At 36.0% G+C, this 19812-nt stretch overlaps 1 protein-coding gene across 3 annotated transcripts in view; it reads left to right on the forward strand.

Annotated features, from left to right (window-relative positions):
- LOC117210363 (putative transcription factor capicua) overlaps positions 1–19144 on the forward strand; it is a 37960-nt gene extending 18816 nt beyond the window's left edge. The window contains exons 2-22 of one of the 3 annotated variants that reach the window (XM_033453306.1): positions 3335–3621; positions 5864–6256; positions 6368–6932; positions 7038–7301; positions 7554–7665; positions 7763–7969; positions 8048–8163; positions 8249–9114; positions 9195–9411; positions 9745–9825; positions 12196–12479; positions 12627–13037; positions 13118–13427; positions 13515–13828; positions 14425–14653; positions 14861–15064; positions 15214–15480; positions 15629–15827; positions 15923–16140; positions 16244–16723; positions 16810–19144. In XM_033453306.1, the coding sequence (XP_033309197.1) occupies positions 3541–3621; positions 5864–6256; positions 6368–6932; positions 7038–7301; positions 7554–7665; positions 7763–7969; positions 8048–8163; positions 8249–9114; positions 9195–9411; positions 9745–9825; positions 12196–12479; positions 12627–13037; positions 13118–13427; positions 13515–13828; positions 14425–14653; positions 14861–15064; positions 15214–15480; positions 15629–15827; positions 15923–16140; positions 16244–16723; positions 16810–16880 (5889 nt within the window). In that variant the 5' untranslated portion in view covers positions 3335–3540 and the 3' untranslated portion in view covers positions 16881–19144. The remainder of the gene's footprint in view (positions 1–3334; positions 3622–5863; positions 6257–6367; positions 6933–7037; positions 7302–7553; positions 7666–7762; positions 7970–8047; positions 8164–8248; positions 9115–9194; positions 9412–9744; positions 9826–12195; positions 12480–12626; positions 13038–13117; positions 13428–13514; positions 13829–14424; positions 14654–14860; positions 15065–15213; positions 15481–15628; positions 15828–15922; positions 16141–16243; positions 16724–16809) is intronic. The other 2 variants (XM_033453307.1, XM_033453309.1) reach the window with 2 other exon arrangements.
- Positions 19145–19812: the final 668 nt, after the last annotated feature.

The following is a 19812-nucleotide window of genomic DNA, read 5'->3' on the forward strand; positions in this document are numbered from 1 at the left end:
CTTTAACTACAATTGGGATACAGTATTTTATTTCTCCAAAATATAGAATGCATATGTCAGTGAAACAGACAGCCGACATTTCACGATATTTGCATCCTTAAAATGGTATAACGTATCGATGCGAAGTAAGGTACGTTTGAACATCGAACGGAGTCGATTTTTCATGGTAAAGTCGAGACAGTGAGAGATCAGTTTTTGCGCGACATTCGAATCATCGAAAATAACGGCGAAAAACAGATGGAGAATGATTTTCTTCTCGTGGTAGAATGCGATTCAAGCGGAAATAGATGATGAGAATTTCGAATCTTCGAACGAACAAGTTCGGCTTGGCCACGTTATTATCTTCTGAGCGGCGTCACGTAACAGGTTTTGAATTTCGTCCCGGTACACATGTAGACATTTGACCACCCTCGCGTACCTGTAAACGCGTCTCCACAGCGTTACGATAACGTTGTGAGAGAAAAAGACGGAAGCAAGGAGTGGAAGAAGAGGCAAGAGGAGTAGAGTAAAGGAAAGGGAACATCGGTAAGAAAAAGAGAAAGAGCGTGAGTGAAGGAAGGGAGAAAGGGGGAGAGAAAGAGTCGACCAAACGACCAACCGATACGACACAATGGCGAAGAGTTTCGGAGCAGGCAAGACAGGCACATCGTGAGTCAGCCTCGTGGTAGGGAGCGTAGCGAGGTTAGTACTTACATTCCCCTTAACCACACACAGACACACACACACACAACACACACGGAGGCACACGTACTTGCATACATACAAGGCGTCGATCACGAGAACGCGTGTTTTCCTCCCAAGAAGCCAGGCCACGGGGCGAACTCGGCTCTCTCTCGTCAGTGTCGAAGGTGGTAGGACGCGAAGAACCCCGTGGTAACATCTCTCTTTCCTATCTCTTTCCTTCCAGTTTCCCCTGTGTTTACCGTCTCACTCGTTTAAACGTGAGATAAGAACGTCACGCATACGCGTCTCATCCTCGTCCCACCAAACCAGACTAGCAACGTCACACCCTTTTCATCTTTCTTCCCCGTGTTTCTTCTCCGTTCTTTTTTTATATGCAGAGAGCCGAGACGTGATTGGGATAGACGTACTACCGTGCTCGGTGCGTTGCGCGTTGCGCGTGATTTCCAATCGATCCGCAAGATCGATTTTGTCTCTCATCTCGTATCGAAACTTTTCTATCGAGCTCTCGTCTCACGTCCGTTTCTTCGCTTTCGTAAGTGCGCGTCTCTATTTTGTGTGTGCTTTCTTCTTACTGTAATAGTTTGTATATGCTCGTTTCTGCTTCTCCCGTAATCCGTAATTCGTAATACGTAATTTGTAATTTGTGATTTGTAATTCGTAATTTATAATCTGTAATTCGTAATTTGTAATTTGTATTTCGTAATCGGTAGCGGCTACGATCAAGTAGATCTGTTGACTACTAGGTACTTGTTTAGTCACCCCTGGAATCTTCGTGTTGGGTACTGTCGCGGAAGTGAGAGTCGGCTTGAAGTGCGATCGTTTTTCTCCGATTTGAGAAAGAAACGCGATCATTTCTTGAATAGGTTATGTCGCGCGTGCCAATCTCCGCTTCTCGCTACGGCTCGCACACATGAATCGTGGCTTGTGTATACCTACATTTCTGTCGCTCTGTGTTTTTTAGCACGATCCCTGTCAGCCTGAAGGTCGAGGTGATATTCCAAGCTTGGACATTTTTCGTCTTTGTGATTTTATTCCGACCCTGACTGGCTGAATACATTCTAGTGCGTACTTACTCAAAATGCGTGTACCATGGTGTCCAGCGCGAACTAGCGTATCGATACTGTTTGCACAAATATCCGCCGGTTTTCCAAACGGTTAAACGTCCGAGAATCAATACCTTCTTCGTTTCTTCGTTATAAGTATTATTTCAAAACATTTTTTTACATATTGCTGTGTTAATGAGTCTATCGCACATACGGTCGATAATAGAAACAAAAAAATTACTCTACTTCTCTACATTTATCGATTTATTACTAAACATTGCCAATTATTATATTATTTCATACCGTGTGACCGATTACAATAAAATATTGTGCAAAATAGTTAGCCGAACAACAACAGAACAATTTCGCTCCTTTTCAATACCGGTTCGATAATAACTTTATTACTGAATATTGATTATTTATGCGAAAAAAAAGTTAATTCAAAGACACACGTTTTCTGTCTCAAATCTTTAAATAGCGTTTATCACCAATTATGAAAAACTCCACTTCATTTTTTTTACACTCGCGTATACAAGTCAAACACATTTCGCATCAAACGTAATTTCATATTTTATTTGCATACAAAAGCTTTTTTCACGACGGCGATAAAAATACCAAACATTTAAATTCGATATTTAACATTTTCTCTTTCTTTCTTTCTTTCTTTCTTTCTTTCCTTTTTTATGTTCACCCAGGATATTTGATATCTTAATTTTTTTCATCAATCTATTTACGCTTAATGTTTCTTTTACACCATCGTCGGCTCGAATACTCGTAATAACTTTTTTAACGTTAATTTTCCATACGCACACGTACGAGTCAAGTGTTGAAAGAAATGTTTGGAAGAACGCAATCAACAGTTGTTTCATAAGCTTGGCGATCGTTTTGTAACAGCGTGCGTAAAATCTGATTATACAAATTGTATACTTTCCGTCACGTGTCCTTGTTCGATGCGTCGAGCCACGCTACCGAACGCTCGCTACTGGAATGTTATTCGGTTCCGTAGCAAGTGGACCGATTATGTTCGATACGATTTGTCGATTTCGACGCTATCTTTTCCCTCGCGATGATGACGAGGATGATACACCGCGTGGCCGAGTGCCCGCGGTAACTCAAGAGAAAATTGCTGCCCGCCGTGAACGATAATCCAAATGCGTATGTAATTCGAGAATGATTTCTATTATAATCTGTTCAGAAACCGTTAAGTGGTCTATCGTTTGGATGTTAATCTTTCTTGTTATCGTTACGCGACATGCTACTCGACGGAACAGCTATTTGCCACGCTGTGCATTGCCATTAGGACGAGATTCAAAAGATTTCGCAGATAAGCGTTTAACGTGGATTAAGATTCAAATTAAGGAAATAAGAGGTATCAGATGGTGCGTCGAAGGTGCGTCGTCGATGTAGGATAATGTGGAAATAAAATAACGGAGGAAGCCATTGTAAAGCAGAAATGTTTCGGTTTGGAGGCTGCCATGGTTTTCTCGATTTTAAGAAAACCAGGTTAACATAATAGTCGCAGAAACTCCAAACCAAACGATGTGAGAACCGAACATTCGCAGAATCCTATAGTAACCACTTTGAAACACGTTCTTTGTTGTTCTCAGGACATTGACTAGAGTTACAAGAGAATTAAGAAAGAAGAGAAAAGTGTTCGCCTAAGAAGAGAATTTTCGGAGGAGGATGCTCGGCAGTTGGGGCTGGGAAGAAGAATTGGAGTTGGGAGAGGGAACAGCAACCCTGTCGCAAGATAGACAAAGACGAGAAAGCCCAGACTCGACGCATCCTGTCCCCGACAGCCGGGTGCTGAGGTATGCACCCAGCCGGTGTCACCACCCTCCCAGCTTCAACTCGCCACATTTCAGCACACAGCCTCCTCTCGACTGTACGGACTGTGAGTATAGATACATACTTACATGTATACGCGTATATACACTGCAAAGTTTCCGATCGCTTTTAATATTCGCCTAATCTAATTATTCTGACCAATTCTTTTTTAGCTTTTACTCCATTGCATACCCGTCTCTTAGCCTTCAAAGTAGTAACGTTTCGTTATTTCCTTCTTTTCATCCATCTAAATCGATCGCCGGATAACTGTGATGATTTTGCGATGGTCAAATCAAATATATGGATAGTAGAAAGAGTAAAAGATAATTCTTGCAAGATATAGAGATAGATGGATATGTAACGTTTGAAATTACACGGCGTTATAGAGGATTAATTTATACACTTCGCTTTCCCATTGGATAAATAACTTTCTATGGTATTTACAATTTTCAAGGTTTGATACGATTATCAGCTAACTAGCAAGACTATAGTAGACTAAATATAAATTAACAAGTAGAATCCAACTCGTTTCTATTGCAGCTTTTTTGTATATACCAACCTAAGAGAAATTTCGTGAAGCCTCCATTGGAGATATTAATATTTACCCTTGTGCATGATTCGATGTGCGTAAAAAACTAAGAACACAAGTATATGAGAGATCGTAAATTGAGTCTCAAACGGGAAGTGAAATTTATACGTGCGAGGCATCCTTTTTGAGAATACTGACTTTGCGCTTGTATCCACGCTCTAATTGCATATGCCTTCGTGCATACGAATTAGGATAAGTTGGAAATCATATTATGTAGTAAATGGTGTCTGTCGAAGAAGGTATCATTTCTGACATAAAAACGAACTAAAAATGTATAGCATGAAAGTTAGAGATAAGAAACTCGATCTTCGAAAAAGTAGAATTTGAGTTAATTAGCCATATTCTGATCGGACATTTTCACATTTGCCGATAATAAGATATGCCGAAAATTTACTTATTCATCTACTTTTGTTTAAAAAATAAATCGTGGATATTACGAATCATTCATGTGCTCGTAATATGAACGTCCGTGGGTAAGAATCAATGAGTACCTGTTCTTTCTCCTCCTCCTCCTCTTCTTCTTCTTCTTCTTCTTCTTCTTCATCTTCTTCTTTCCTCTTTGCCTTTTTTCCGTTCATTTCGAAGTGTAATGACTCATGGATTTGTTTGAATAACACAAACATGTTCAATCGTTTGGATTATGCATTTCTTCATTTTGCATCTATGTATATAGTTTCTTTTATTAAAATCGGCGAAAGTTAATGATGATTGCAAAAATGTATTACAAATCTATTTCAGCCGTTCGACAAATATAGAGATAACGCAATTATTATTCTGTCGTACGTTGTATGTGAACGAATCTATGACTCATAAATTTATACAGCCGTGTATAGTGAAATACAATATATTTGATTGGTGTACGATGAGAAAAAAATATGTGGCAATTTTTGTTCTCTCTTCGTATCAAATACTTCTCATATATTTACATAGTAGTGTGCAAGTAATTGCTGACTAGTGTAATATTTAAAATACAAATCTGTTATTGCTTAGATGCGCTTTTTCTTATTAATAAGCATCTCAGGAAGTTATGAAATGGAGATTTAACGCGGTAATAGTTACATATCGATTAACAGTAAGCAACTGCTACTCAAGTATTATGAAATCGAAGGTGGAAATGCTTGCTGCTCGTTAAGATTCAAACGTTCCAAATGTTTCAAATATCGAGCACTAATGTGTGAAAGGTGTGTAGAAGAACGAGAGGGAGAGAGAGAGAGAGAGAGAGAGAGAGAGAGAGAAATAAAACTTGTATTTTAATACGAGCAAGTTTAAATAATTAAAGTTTAGACAATTAATTCGCTAAACAATAAAATCATCACAATATGAAACTAGATATTGCCTCACTATGGAAAGAAAAAGAAAAAAAAGGATATGTAGAATGTAGATATATGCAGTTAAGGAGAGTATAACAAAGATAATAATTATATATGATATTTTATTAAATGACACCTTTTTAACACTAAAAACTGTAAATCTGACTTAAACATTGAAATGACAGGAAATTTCCTGAAACTCTGCACTTGCTCACTTGTATACGATATTTTCTATGATAGAAATTAACTTTTTCCGATATTTCTCTATATTTTATTCCTTTTTGCCAATTTTACCGATTATATGTTAGAAAAGGAGAATAGAAAAATAGTTGTTAGACGTTCACGAATGACTATATGAAGTCCTTACGAAAGTCAATTGTGTAACGTCGTATTGTTAATTCGTAGAGCAGCGTGAGGTGGTCAAAATGCTGACTGCTCATTCTGAGATGCACGAAAAACGGGATCCCCTTGGAAGCGGACAATATGGAGCAGGCGGGGGTGGTGGAGGCAGTTTGATCGAAGAAAAATCTACTCCGGAACAGCCACCCCCGCCGCCGGCGCCTCCTCAGCGGGATCCATCGGATCCAACGATCAGTGCTAAGAAACTTCCAAAGAAACGAAAGTTTGATCCATCGGAGCTCGAGGAGATGGATAAAACCAGCAATGTAACGAGAACCATAAATAATATAGTGAACATACGGGCACCGAATATGCCACTCGGTCAATCAGGTTTAGTTCAGCAGGCAACCTTAGCAACTCGGCAATCGCCGCAGCAGCAAGAATCCGATTGCTATCAGGTACAGGTATATAACACGACATTATTAGATAATTAATTCTTACTAAAGTTTGATACTTGCTCAAATAATAATAGTACAAGCTTGAGAAATTAATTAACGCAAGGAATACTTTAATAGGTATCCTCGGCACATTCGGTGGTAGTTTTACCGCCTCAAAGTACAGCAGTGGATTATTCTGTTCGAGAGGAATCTTTACGTTCTCGTCCTCGGCCTGCTACTGTTGCTATTGATCTCAGTGAGTGGCGCGACCACAGAGTGTTAGCTTTAAGGGATTCATATTATTATCCAGGTGTTATTCGTAATGTTGTTCAAGGAGAAATTTACATAGAGTTTGACGGGGAAAGAAAACTAATGCGTTACACTGACATTTTGGGCGCGGGGAGGTACGATGTGATAGGTGATGCGAGCCCTTCGGTTGGCCAAGTGACTTTAGATGCGAAAGTTTGTATTAGGTGTCCAACGTCAAACAATCATATCGATGCTGCTAAAGTGTTTGTAAAAGGGACAGTGTGCAAAATTTTAACCAAACCTAAGCGTTTTGTTGTTAAAATACCAAGGGAAGATGATCAGAGTGATAGTTATGTTGTGAAACGTGCGGATCTACGGTTAGTGCAACCCCCATGGTGGGACGAGCTAGAAGAAGGATTGGAAGACTGTGATTCTTCGAGGGTCGAAGGAATTGGTATGGAATACTTCTGCGCAATACATGCATCTGTAAATGAATATCTTTTAACCGAGAAATTTTACTTTCATTTATTTAAATGCTTTGCGTCCTTTATTTGCGCAGAACATGGCTATCGAAATTCTTCAGAACCTTCAACAGCAGTGCCAATTTTGCAACTTCATCACACTTCTCATCATACATCTCATATATCAACTCATAGCGACACAGGTGGTTATTACAGAACTACTGGTACTAGCCCTCTCATGACTCTAGCCACCTCTGCACATCCTGCCACTACAGCATTAAGTAATGGAAGTCGACCGTATGATGATTTAGAAAGCGAAGATGACTTGGATAGGGAAGATATTACATTCCCTTCGGATGCAGGTTAGATAAAATTCTATCTCTTGTATGATTTAGATATAGCACATTTCGTTAATGAAGATACACAACCATTAAAGAGATAAGCATTTAAATTTCAAAAACTACATATTATAGTTATGGCTGTAATAAATGTTGACATAATTTCATTTCACGATAATATTGTATTCGATATATTTTCTCATTTTTATCATAATAGTGAATTATCGAGTATAAAACTAGGAAAACGCAATAGTAACATAATAATTCAATTGACAGATGCAAAATTGTCAGGCAGCAGTAAAAGAAGCAGCATGCAAAGTCGAGGAAGTACCAGTAGTTTAGTCGAGCAACGCAGCATAACTCCTCGTTCTCAAGCAGCCACGCCCAGGTAATAACGATAATTAAATGATTTTCCTTATTTGCGAATAAAGTATATAGGGAACAAGCATAACAATCTATCGTTGAATTGTTAAATTGTTCGATAGATCTCAGGCGGCAACGCCACATAGATATAAAAAAGGTGATGTAGTGGCTACACCAAGTGGAGTTAGAAAAAAGTTCAACGGTAAACAATGGCGCAGACTCTGTAGTAAAGAGGGATGTTCTAAAGAAAGTCAACGAAGGGGATACTGTTCTCGTCATCTTAGTTTGAAAGGTTCTTGTCTTAGAGGTCCAACCAATACCTTTCCTGGGTAAGAAGACATGCAATGATCCGCAACTAAATATCATCGCATTTAATAATATCACATGTTAATTAAGAATACTTCTAGTGGTAAGATGGATGGTGAGGAAACATCTAGAGATTCTGACACTTCTCCAAATTATGGAGATAGAAGAATTGCTGGTCGATTTGATCAAGACGAAACTGAAGCTGCTAATATGCTAGGTAACTTTCTCAAATTTTTATATTTTACAAGATATTTGAATTGTTAACTTATCGATCTAATTCGCGTAATATTTTATTATCATAGTTTCCTTGGGAAGCTCTAGATCAGCAACACCAGCCTTTTCCTCGCCAACTGGACAGTCTTCTATATCTCCTTGTATCAATCAGTCTCCAGTACCACCTTTGGGACTGAATCAAAACAATGTGTTTATGCCTATTTCAAGCCCTGCTCATCATGCAACTCCATTAATTTCGCCTGGTGCAAAATGGAAACATTCACCTACTCAATCTACTTTCCTTACTCAGTATCAGCAGCAGGTGATAAAACCTGAACCCAATCGGGTGGTTAGATCAAATCGACCAGCTCCGACTGCCCCAGTCCCTGCTAGTATAGGAACAAGCGTGATAAGAATCTCTCCTGTGAGTCGTGGAATACCTGGATCTAATTTAACTTTGTCATGGTCGGAACAAAGCCCACCGCCGCGGCATCCATCAGTTGTGACGACTATAGCTCAACAACAGCAAGGCATAATTCTTCAGCATGCACTCACAACAAACAATGGCTTTTCCAGTCACTCTGAAATATCTGAACAAAACCCGCAAATATTGAAACCATCTCATTCACCTCATATGCCATTGTCTGCACCAACACCACAAAACTTGACTCTTTTGCATAAGCCTTTAGAACAACCAGTTGATTATGCTCAACCACAAACGCAAAATCAACCAATATATGTAATGCAACATCAACACGAAAAAAAGTATCTTGTGATCAAAAATAGTATGGATGTGTCTGCAGCAGGCCATATAAACAATCAAGATGATAAATATAGACCAGCATTAATGAATCACTTAGGTCAGCTTCCAGCAACGTTACATCAAACGCAATGCCAACCTCCACAGTCACCTGCTGTTTCGTCCGTCCATGTTGATAAATTATCCGTTTTGCAAGTAAGTAGCTTTAGTATTGCTTTAGTAATTTTACTAGTAATTCTTTTTTTTTATCACGAATTCTAAATAACGATCATTAGGCGAGTAAAGTAGCTACACATGCATCCTCTCATATGGATATGCAGAGAGCGCAACCACCACCTACGAGCGTTGTGATGACAACCACTACTGAAGCTTCAAACCCGCCTACCCCAACAAGTGTCTTCCAGCATGTAATTGTACAACCCGCGCACTTGGTACAAATTTCTAAAACACAATCGTCTAGGGAAGAAAATTCTAAAAATAATGGAGTTCTGTGTAAGTATATCAACATTAGAAAATCTATTATCATCTTATTAAACGTTTATGTTTAGCTTTCAATATGACGTATAGTTTGCGTGAAATCTTTCCCAGTAACAACTGCGTTAAAAAATTATTTTTCATTTGTATATTTTGGTCGAGCATAATTTCATTATGTAACTTGCTAAAAAAAGCCTGATATCAATTATCAATAGAAAAAATTGACTCCTTATATATATGAATTAATCTTATGAGATGCTGAAACTCAAATTTACGTTCACATTATTTTATTTTATCATTTTGCATCAATATCATAACAGTGAATTTGACTAAACGGTAAGACTTTCACAGATGGCAACCATGATGTACCTCCTGCATACCAGCCCCATCCCCCATCATTACTGAACAATGCAGTGCGCAACTGGAAAAAAGGTTTGAATTTTAATTGCCAAACAAAACATGTGACTATCCTTACATTTGTTGTAAAGTACATACGTTATCAATGGTGCATAAGATTACACGTGCCCTCTAACATTCATTAAATAGTAAAAAATGTAAGCTTTTCTTAGTAAATCTTAGTAAATCTTATACTATAAGGATATTGTTATATAGTTATAAAGTTACTGGAAGCAGATATTGATATTTGTTATTTTAGTTTGTGTACTAGCAATTAAAATTATAGTAGAATAAAATATATAAAATACTATATTTCTAACATAAAAACGTATAGATATAATAATAATAATTTTATATATATACTTATTTATGTTTAACGAAATATACTAGAATTTAATCATGATATTATAAAGAGAGTAAATTCATGTATAACATATATTTTGATACTTTTATAGTTTCTGCAACTTATTTTAACACGTTGATTGCCACGACACCCGTATTCGGGTGTCAGCAAAGTTTCTGGTCAGGCCGCGTAACCCATATTCGAGTGTCGCTTATTTGACTACTTGCGAAGGATCGTCGTAGGTATTTGAAAAGATATTCCATAATAACAAAACTGTTGAATTGTTATAAAATAAAAATACGAAAATGGTTTATTAAAAAAATTATTTAGAATGTAAAACTTTAAAGCATTCTATACATAGCTGAGGTTGGTGGGGACATTTTGGACAATAAATTGTTGTTTTCTTCAAATTCATTGGTGCCTTTGTTCGGTCCATTCGACGTCTTTTATTCGCATAACATAGTTTGCATGCGCGTCTAATGCTTCTTCCGGAATCATTTTTCCGAACGGCGATATTATGCTGACTCCGTCGAAGACAAGGATTTTTTGTATTTTCAGACAACCCTAATAATTTTCCAACTAATAATTGTCTAAATATTCTAATATTTATATTTTTTCTTGTTGCAATTTTGTAAACCGTCAAAGCGTTTACAATAGAAATTCGCAGAAGGAATTGAATGCCAAGTTTTCTGTACCATTTGATTCCTTTTCTAATTGTAGTGGCATAAGAAACCATTTGATAGGAATAATCTATACCACACTTTCCTTCATTATATTCAACAACAGCTAGTGGTTTTAATGTTGCGAACAAATGAAACGAAAGATCATTCTTGAGACCACCACTTGACCGACTCGCATTACTAAAATATCATAGCATAAATAAATAAAATAAATTGCAGAGAACGCTTGGTACTGCTGTACGCGTGGCCTGACGGAGATTTCTTTGAAAACACGCGTGGCAGTCAACGTGTTAAAGGAATGCTTGTGAAACATACAAAATGTATTGTTGTATATTTTACAGCAAGTACTATCTATTAATCTTTTGCTCATGTTTTAACTATGTATTTTGCCTCATTTTTTAAAATCAGAATACAAAACATTATCATATTTTATGTTCAATGTTACTTTAACATTGTCAAAGCGTGACTAATAACGTTCGCTTATTGGATCTTTATTAATGCAAAAGAAAATTATGTTAATTCCTAAAATGTCAAAAGATTCAGAGTATGATACTGTTTTGCTATTTGATATCTTTTTGTTACATTTGTAATCTATATTATACTTAAGGATAATATTAACTACTTTACTAATTTCATTAATACAATTGTTTTCATGATACTCCAACACATATTTCCATTGCCCTTCTCACATCATTATTAACTCTTTGCGGACGGGGCCGCTCGACGAGCGAGCGTCGCTGTGGACGAGAGGTATTGGCGTGCGCAATTGAGAAAATATACACGTTGAACGTTTGCGTTATTCATTGTTGAGGCTTGTATTATTTTCATCAATATTTAGTTCATCATCATTGTCACTGTTACTAGAAATATCCAAACGTCTGAGACGATTCCTTGTTGGATGGAGTTCGTTCTCACTGTCTAAAGTGCTGTCGTTGTCTTCTATTTTGTCAGGTTCAAAATAATGTTCGTTATCACTACTATCACTATCGAACATGTTCTTTCTGGATCTTTTAGGCATCGTATATAAGGTATTATAAAAAATATATAAAATATATAAAAAGCTTGCTGATTCGTCTGGTAATGTCATTGAAAGATTGAAATTCGTTTTGATTTGACCATCATCTTGCATCGCGAGTTTACGTTAAACGGAAGATAAGATTTCTAAAGATCTATAATTTTCTTTCATCAAAAACATAATACTGTTTAGTTTGCTATACCCATGCGTAAATACGCATAAGACTATCGCTCAGAAAAATAGACGTATGCCAGCCACTTCAAAATAACTGTCCGGAATTGTGAACAGATTCGGGCGGCTATTTGCCGACTCTCGTCCGCAAAGAGTTAACCAAAGTGATTGTGACTAACACGAAAATATCATTGCAGCTTTCCCTTGGCAGACAACGGTACTGGATCAGTCAGAAGTAAGTCCTCCACCATCTGCATTAAGTCCACCTTTGAGCGCACCTCCAATTCCAATTGGCATGAGTACGCCTGGTGAAGATGGATCTGGACCGGGTCCGGATCCTATAACTCCCGCTGAAGAAGAAGATGATGATGTTTTTGAAACAGAACCGACAACTCCCGTAGAAGTTGAGGCTAATGCTAATAAGAGACGCAGTCAGTCTCTTAGTGCATTGCATTCTAAAGAGCCTCAGAGTCCACTTAAAGTAAGTACTATACTTCAGATAAGTAGATGGTGAATATATTATTATTATTTTTATCTCAAAGTAATATCATGTCCTAAATTTATTCCGATATAATGTAATGGTTAGCCAAACACATAAGCATATCTCATTCATAATATAATTTTACAGACTAAAGACAGAATACGCCGACCGATGAACGCATTTATGATTTTTTCTAAACGACATCGTGCAGTGGTGCATCAAAGACATCCAAACCAAGATAATCGTACTGTGTCCAAGATATTAGGAGAGTGGTGGTATGCATTAGGTCCAGAAGAAAAACAAAAATATCATGATCTTGCATCGGAGGTGAAAGAAGCACATTTTAAAGCGCATCCAGATTGGAAATGGTGTAGCAAAGATAGACGGAAATCTTCAACGACAAGTTTCAAAGGTAGCGAATCCCGAGGGAAATTGAACAGTACTGGGGAAGAAACAGACACGGGACCACCGGCAGACGATGTACCATTAACGCCAAGAGCTACAGACGAAATTACTGTTCCCGTTACTACTGTATACAATGAAGCTCCCACGATCGATGTAAATTTTATTTAAATCACTTACAATTTTAACATTTTATTTTTCATTTTATAGAATTAAACAATTTCATTCATATTTAGGTTATCAATCAGTCGCATACTCATAGGATAATGGAAATGCCTCTGCCACTTGAAAATACAGAACCTGATTTAAAACAGGAGGAAGATGGTAATGCATCAGACGAAGATCAAATGGTAATCTGTGAAGATCCACAACCTGAAATAGATTTAAAGTGCAAAGATAAACTAACAGATAGCGATAATGACGTACAAGATGACGATGCTGAAAAAAAATGTTACACGCAATCACGGTTTTCACCTGTAAGCGGTCAGAAGAGGGAAGCAATGAATGTTAAACAAGAAGTAACCTGTAGACCTAAACCGATAAAAGGTTCGCTTTCATATCTAATAAAATAAAAACCATAATGCATTAGTTATGTAGTATAGTATGGTAAAACCAATTTCTCCGTTTGTCTAGCACGAATACCTTCAACAGGTATTGAGACTACAACTAAGTATCATCATACTTCTATGGATAAAGGAGGAAGCGTTTCGGTTCTATCCAGCACATATCCTTATCATAGCCCCGTCAATCCGACTGGAGTATCAGGTTTTCAACCTACTGGTGGGGCTTTTATTACCATGCCAATATCTCCAAAAGTTGTTAAACCAGAACCAGTGAAAAATGAACAACAGTATAGTACCCAATATAGTATGAGCAATTTGGTGGCAAGCATTCATGAGAATGGAAGAAATATGCCTAAATTTACGGCTGCTCCGGTATTACATTCCGTAAGTATTGCAGATAAATTATTGAAAGTTTATGATAGTAACATACATACCTAAAATAGTCCAGACGAAGTGAACCTGTATATGAACGTAACTGAATTTAAAGACATGTAAAATGTTTTGTTTCCTTGAAATCCTCTGTAAAATGCTCCTTTTTGTCCAGGCATGTGTGAATACTTAAAACATTTCATGCTCATCGTTTGAATGAAGGATGAGTGGTAACTGAAAAGCTTGTTTTAATGGTTAACACTAATAATTACAAATAATACTTTTAATACAAGCATAATTATGTTTTCTACATTCAAACGATTACTTATTTATTATCTTGAAAATGTTTACTTTATGAACTGTCTGAATACAAGGTATGAATAGTTACTATAATGTTTAAGTATAATTCGAGTGCTATTCGCACGTGCCTACTTACCTTGCTGCCTTATTATTTTTCTTTTTCTTTCTTTCTATTTTCTATTTTTTTTTCTCTCCAATGTTATAACCTGAATTGAGGGAGCAGCGAACTCTTGGATTTCTCAAAGAGTTCTATGTAAACACATGCGAATAAACTCAAAGATTGAACTACAAAAGTTTAACAATACTGACAGATTGGATCGAAACCTATGATGGCTCTGTTTAAACAACAGCAGCCGTTGCAGTCTTTAGGCACTATTCTTCGCCCCCTTACTTCAGCTGTCCCTTATCAACCATCGTTCACTCTAACATTGCTCGATAACGATTTGGTGGCTGTTTCCAAACCGCAGCAGGGATCGCAGTATCTTGGTCCAACATCACCTCATCCCCGGATGTACTGTGGATTCAATATACCAATCTCTGGTAAGTTTCTGTAGAATGTAACCACTTCAAAATTGATCTAATATTCGTATAGTCTATATATATATAAAAATCATACAGCAAGACTATGTTTATAACATTTCCATATCATCTTTTTACCAGTTTTCTTGAAAATATCTTTAATTTGAAATCACGCTGATTCTAAAATTACAAAAAGGATATAAAGTAAATGCATGTTGTTAATTATAGATGCCGGCAATCGCAACATATCCTCACAAGGTTTAGTTTCTGGTAATAAGATGGAAACCCAAAGTGTCATAGTGAGCAAACCATACTCGGTTTCAACAACTTCTACTACGTCGACTTATCGAGGAATTGGTCATTCAATAACACGTCTTGCAGAATCAGAAAAAGGTGAAAATCAAGTAGGGAATAATCATGCTCAGTTTTATGGTATGTTATCATTGATTTCTTTAATAATTTCCGAAAAACTTTTTTTAATATACATAGATTGTTTTCAATATGGGATTTATAATATATAACAATAACAACATGTGTATTTCGAATGGGAACTATTAAAGGTTTCTTCTATCCCTTTTCAGTAACCAATGTAAAGTCTGATCAGGAAAGAAAAGATACCGTCAATATTCTTCTGCCTACTACGAATGACAAACATAAACAGCCATCTACTCCACATACTCCCCATACACCACTCAGTAACCATGGTAGTACTGAAATTTCCACAAATAAATCATATTCCATGGATGAAACACAGCTTAATGATATAGGCCCAAGTAAGGGTCCTTTTATGCTTGCTCCAACTCCAGCACAGCTTGGCCGAGCACCGTTACAAAGGAGACAATCAATGGGTACAATTTTATCGATCCCATAATATTTCTACCGTAACAATAATCTATTTAAATGATGGTATAAATATCAATTCTTTTTAATAATGAAATTGAATTTGCAAGTTTTAAAAATAGAGTTTTTGTATATTTTCTTTCTGTTCTTTCATAGCAATGCCTCCCACATCAACTGCAGGAGACCATGGGCCTCTGGTGTCTCAACATTGCGACAATCGTCCACAAACGAACACATCTCAAGCGACAGAGCAAATACAGCAACAACAAAATTTTTCAGAATCTCATGCTTCCCCGTCACCATCTACTAAAAAGGGTTCTTTCTTCAAGAAAAATGTCGAAGATGGAATGGACCGGTATGTCAAATTAACAGTTGCTTGAATTTTTTTATAATTATGTCACTTGTTTACATCTATGACAAGTAAATATGAGAAAATACAATTGATTACAGAGTTCTCGAGCAAGTGAATTTCCAAGAAAAATTTTCGTCCTTACCAGAATTTAAACCAGAAGATATACAAAGTCCAAGTGCAATCAGTATCAATACAGCGGGTTCCTGTGGTCATGGTTCAGTAGTAACGTCTGGCTTACATGCTTCAAATTTACAGTCGTCAATGCAAATACAAAGTTATCGAAAAAAATCTGCACAAGCACCTCATAGGCCCACAAGTAATTATTTTATTAATATGATATCATAATGTGACACCACGAAAGAACATTTTTATCTTTCAAATTTTTATTGTTAATTTAATAAAAGTATCTTTTGAAATAGTGAATGAGGACGACATCGAATCAGATACGTCAATATCTGCTACTCCAAAATCAACTTCCAGTGTCAAATTGACAGGAAACACGTTCTTTGGTCCAGATTTCAATGTTGATGCATATAGAACTAACACCGATCTAGTGGGAGATGTTGATGCTAGCTCTCCTAGGACACCAAAAACGCCTGGAGGAGGTGCTGGAAACTCTGTAGGAATTGGCAGGAGCGAAAATGACCGGGGTCATAGGAAAGTACTAGAGCAACGTCGACACCTTGTAATGCAATTATTTCAAGAACACGGTTACTTTCCTTCAACGCAAGCTACTACAACTTTTCAAGCAAAACATTCAGATATATTTCCTAATAAGACAAGTTTGCAATTAAAGATTAGAGAGGTCAGGCAAAAATTAAAAGCTAACTCAACACCTATGAGTGCTAACAGTCTAGTGAGTCCACTACCTGTCTCTGAACCTTCACCTAACATAACTGGTAATTATTTCATATTTTTTTTTATTCTTGAATATAATAATTGTAAGAGATGATGTATGTTATAAAATTTACGACCATTTCCATAGGACCATTGACTGCTCCCCCTACGTCGATGGGAGCTCCACATATACTGCCTGTAAGCAGTAGTGGTAGCTAGCGCCCACGTGCCAACTGTGATACTATGCATCCACTTACTCCACAGCATGAGTACATCATTATTCATTGAAAGAAGGAAAGTTTTTATCGAAAAAATTGTTGATGTACAAGTTTTAGCGAGTTGTAAAGTGCTGCAAGGCTTTAGTGCAATTCGAACTTTGATGTAACCTGGTGCAGGTAACTTAGACAGGCATATCAAGGTGAGTTTGATGTACACATATCAGTAAAATCTTCTTATTGTATATAAAACTGAAGAAATATTGAGTCGACTGTTTCTCAAGATTACTAATGTTGACTTAAATGCGTGTTCGAGTATCTGTGTTCCATTGGAATAATAACATGTAAAATTGTAAAATGTTGGTGTGATAAAGAATCTACTGTATTTTAGCAACGATATAACGTTCATTAGAAAGTTAAAAGCTCAACTTACAGGCTTAATCATATTATCCTGTTTAATAATGAAACGAGGAAGGAATAATAGAATCACATAAAATAACTGTTTCGAAATATGTAATTCGAAAAAAAAGAGCTTTCTTCTATCAGAAGAAAAGACAATACTCTTCTGTATTCTAAATCTAAAGATGAAATGGTAATATAGAAGTGAAGAAATTATTTTACTACATTATAAAATCACAACTCATAGTTGTACAGTACCAAACGTACATAACCGATATTTGTACATCGAAACACCTTGCAAGGATTATGGAAGGCCTAAGCCATTGTTAAACATTGTTAAAAATACTATGAGATCCAAGTAGAAAGAAAGAAGGAGTATGCATGATATAGAAAATGAAGTTTCGCGTGAGTGTAGGATGTGTGTGGGTGTTTTTGTGAGAAAGAGGAAGAGAAAAACGTAATCAGAGAGTATTAGAATTAATGAAGCATTATAAGATGAAATCAGAGTTTATATACTTTAGTTATACTTTATATATGATATAGATGAAAAAGAAAACTATAGAAAAAAGAAAGAACTGCGATAAACATTGCACAAAATTTATGTAATGCAGTCTGCAGATATGTTTATTTTACTTGTAAATACTATGGCATGACTTGGAGTGGAAGATATCTGGAGAGTTTAAAGTATCTATGATGCTGTGTCTGACAATTTTAAGACGGAAGCATTCTTTTGGTGATTCATAGATTATTATAATGGAGATAAAAATCGTGCCATTGTGCGGCGACAAACAAGGGAATGCATGCGTAATAAAAAGTCCCTTAATAATAAAGAATTAATTGTTAGACCCCATTTGATAGGTAATATGTAATATGTTTACAATATTCTCGAAAGTACTTATCTACTGTTTTTAGAACTCTGCTTAAATTCAACGCGTTTGATTTACGTTTTATAAGCATTTTAAAGTCAATCTGCTTTTTTCTTTACTTCTTTTCTCTTTTTTCCTTTTGGCCAATTTAGATGTAAGCGGTTTTATGAAGGCCGTATTTTTTTCTGTTTTTTTTTTTCTTTTTTTTTTTTTCTTTTTTTTGGCCATGACAAGTTATTTGCTTTTATCTTTAGCATGCCCTAATTAAATGCGTATATGATTTAATGGAAAATATAATTGCAAATAGATAAAATTTAATACTAATATCAAGCACCAAGCTAAGAAAAAAGGTGCCGAGGAGGTTTATTGAATATGTTGTTGCAATTCAAATTTTGTTACTACGCTTTTAACAGAAATCGTTGTTCATTATGAAAATTATATATATATACATATTTCGTTTATTTTAGCGCATTTTATCGGTCAAATGTATTTTTACGTTATAGAGAAATGTTCACACCTTTAGAGGAAACGCGTTGAATTTCAACAGAAATTGTTGAATTTGGCTGTAAAATAGATTATGTAATTAGTGATATGTTTATAAAAAAAAAAGCGCACCTTGAAAGGTTTAAAAGTCTCGCGCCACGGCACGCATATTGTAGTTAGGATAGGAACAATGTCTATTCTACATATTTTGTAAATAGGAAAAATATACAATATACTGAATATATATATATTATATAAAAATTAGGATACATCCGAAACGGTAGAGTAGAGCATTGTAATTTGTAGAATAATAATTATAATGAAAACGCAGGCAGGATTAGGATAAAACAAAAAAAGAAAAGATTTATAGATTGTGGGCCTTCAGATATGAACTGTTGCGCACGGAATGGTCCCCCAACCCTTCTCCAAAGTTAACCCTTTCCTAAAGTGTTAGGATATTATTATTTGTGTACACACACGCGCCCGTGCGCGCGCACGAAATTACATTACTCTCTTACCATTTCTTGATTATTGTTTTTTTATAGAGCGTTAAACACACTGGTGGCAAGCGATTACCGAAGAGAAGAGACACTTGAAATCTGCATTGGTCACTCCTGTGAACAATACTTTGAAAAAGTTTTGATTTCTTTTTAAGATGAAGTTTCTTCTCTCTGTCTGTCTGTCTCTGTCTGTCTGTCTTTCTCTCTCTCTCTCTATCTCTATCTCCTTAAAAGTATATTTATTGTGTAAAAAATGTAATTTAGCGATGATATTTACACATTTATTAGACGGCTTTATTAGAAATCATATATTCCGTGTTCATATCACATCTTTTAAACAATGTTACTCTTCTTATTTACCGCGTCACTTTTATCAGAATTAGTACTCAGAGAAAAATTTTAAAGTCGTTTATAATAGCACAAATTATCTCAAATTCAATATCTTTTAACGTTCGTTTTATAAATACTACATTATTTAATCAAAAGTAATATTTTAGGTATAATAGCTTTACCTTTTTTTTAAAAATATCTTTGTTTTAAAAGTTGTGGTTTTCACGATATTTTATATGAATCATGTAATCTAATTTATAATTTACACAAATGAAAGTGATAAAATATTTCTCACGTTACGGATATTTAAAAAAAGAAGGAACATTTTAATATATCTGGCTTTTTCTGGAATGATCGC

This window comes from Bombus bifarius, unplaced genomic scaffold (genome assembly GCF_011952205.1).
Source record: "Bombus bifarius isolate JDL3187 unplaced genomic scaffold, Bbif_JDL3187 scf7180000008203, whole genome shotgun sequence".
NCBI lineage: Eukaryota > Metazoa > Arthropoda > Insecta > Hymenoptera > Apidae > Bombus > Bombus bifarius.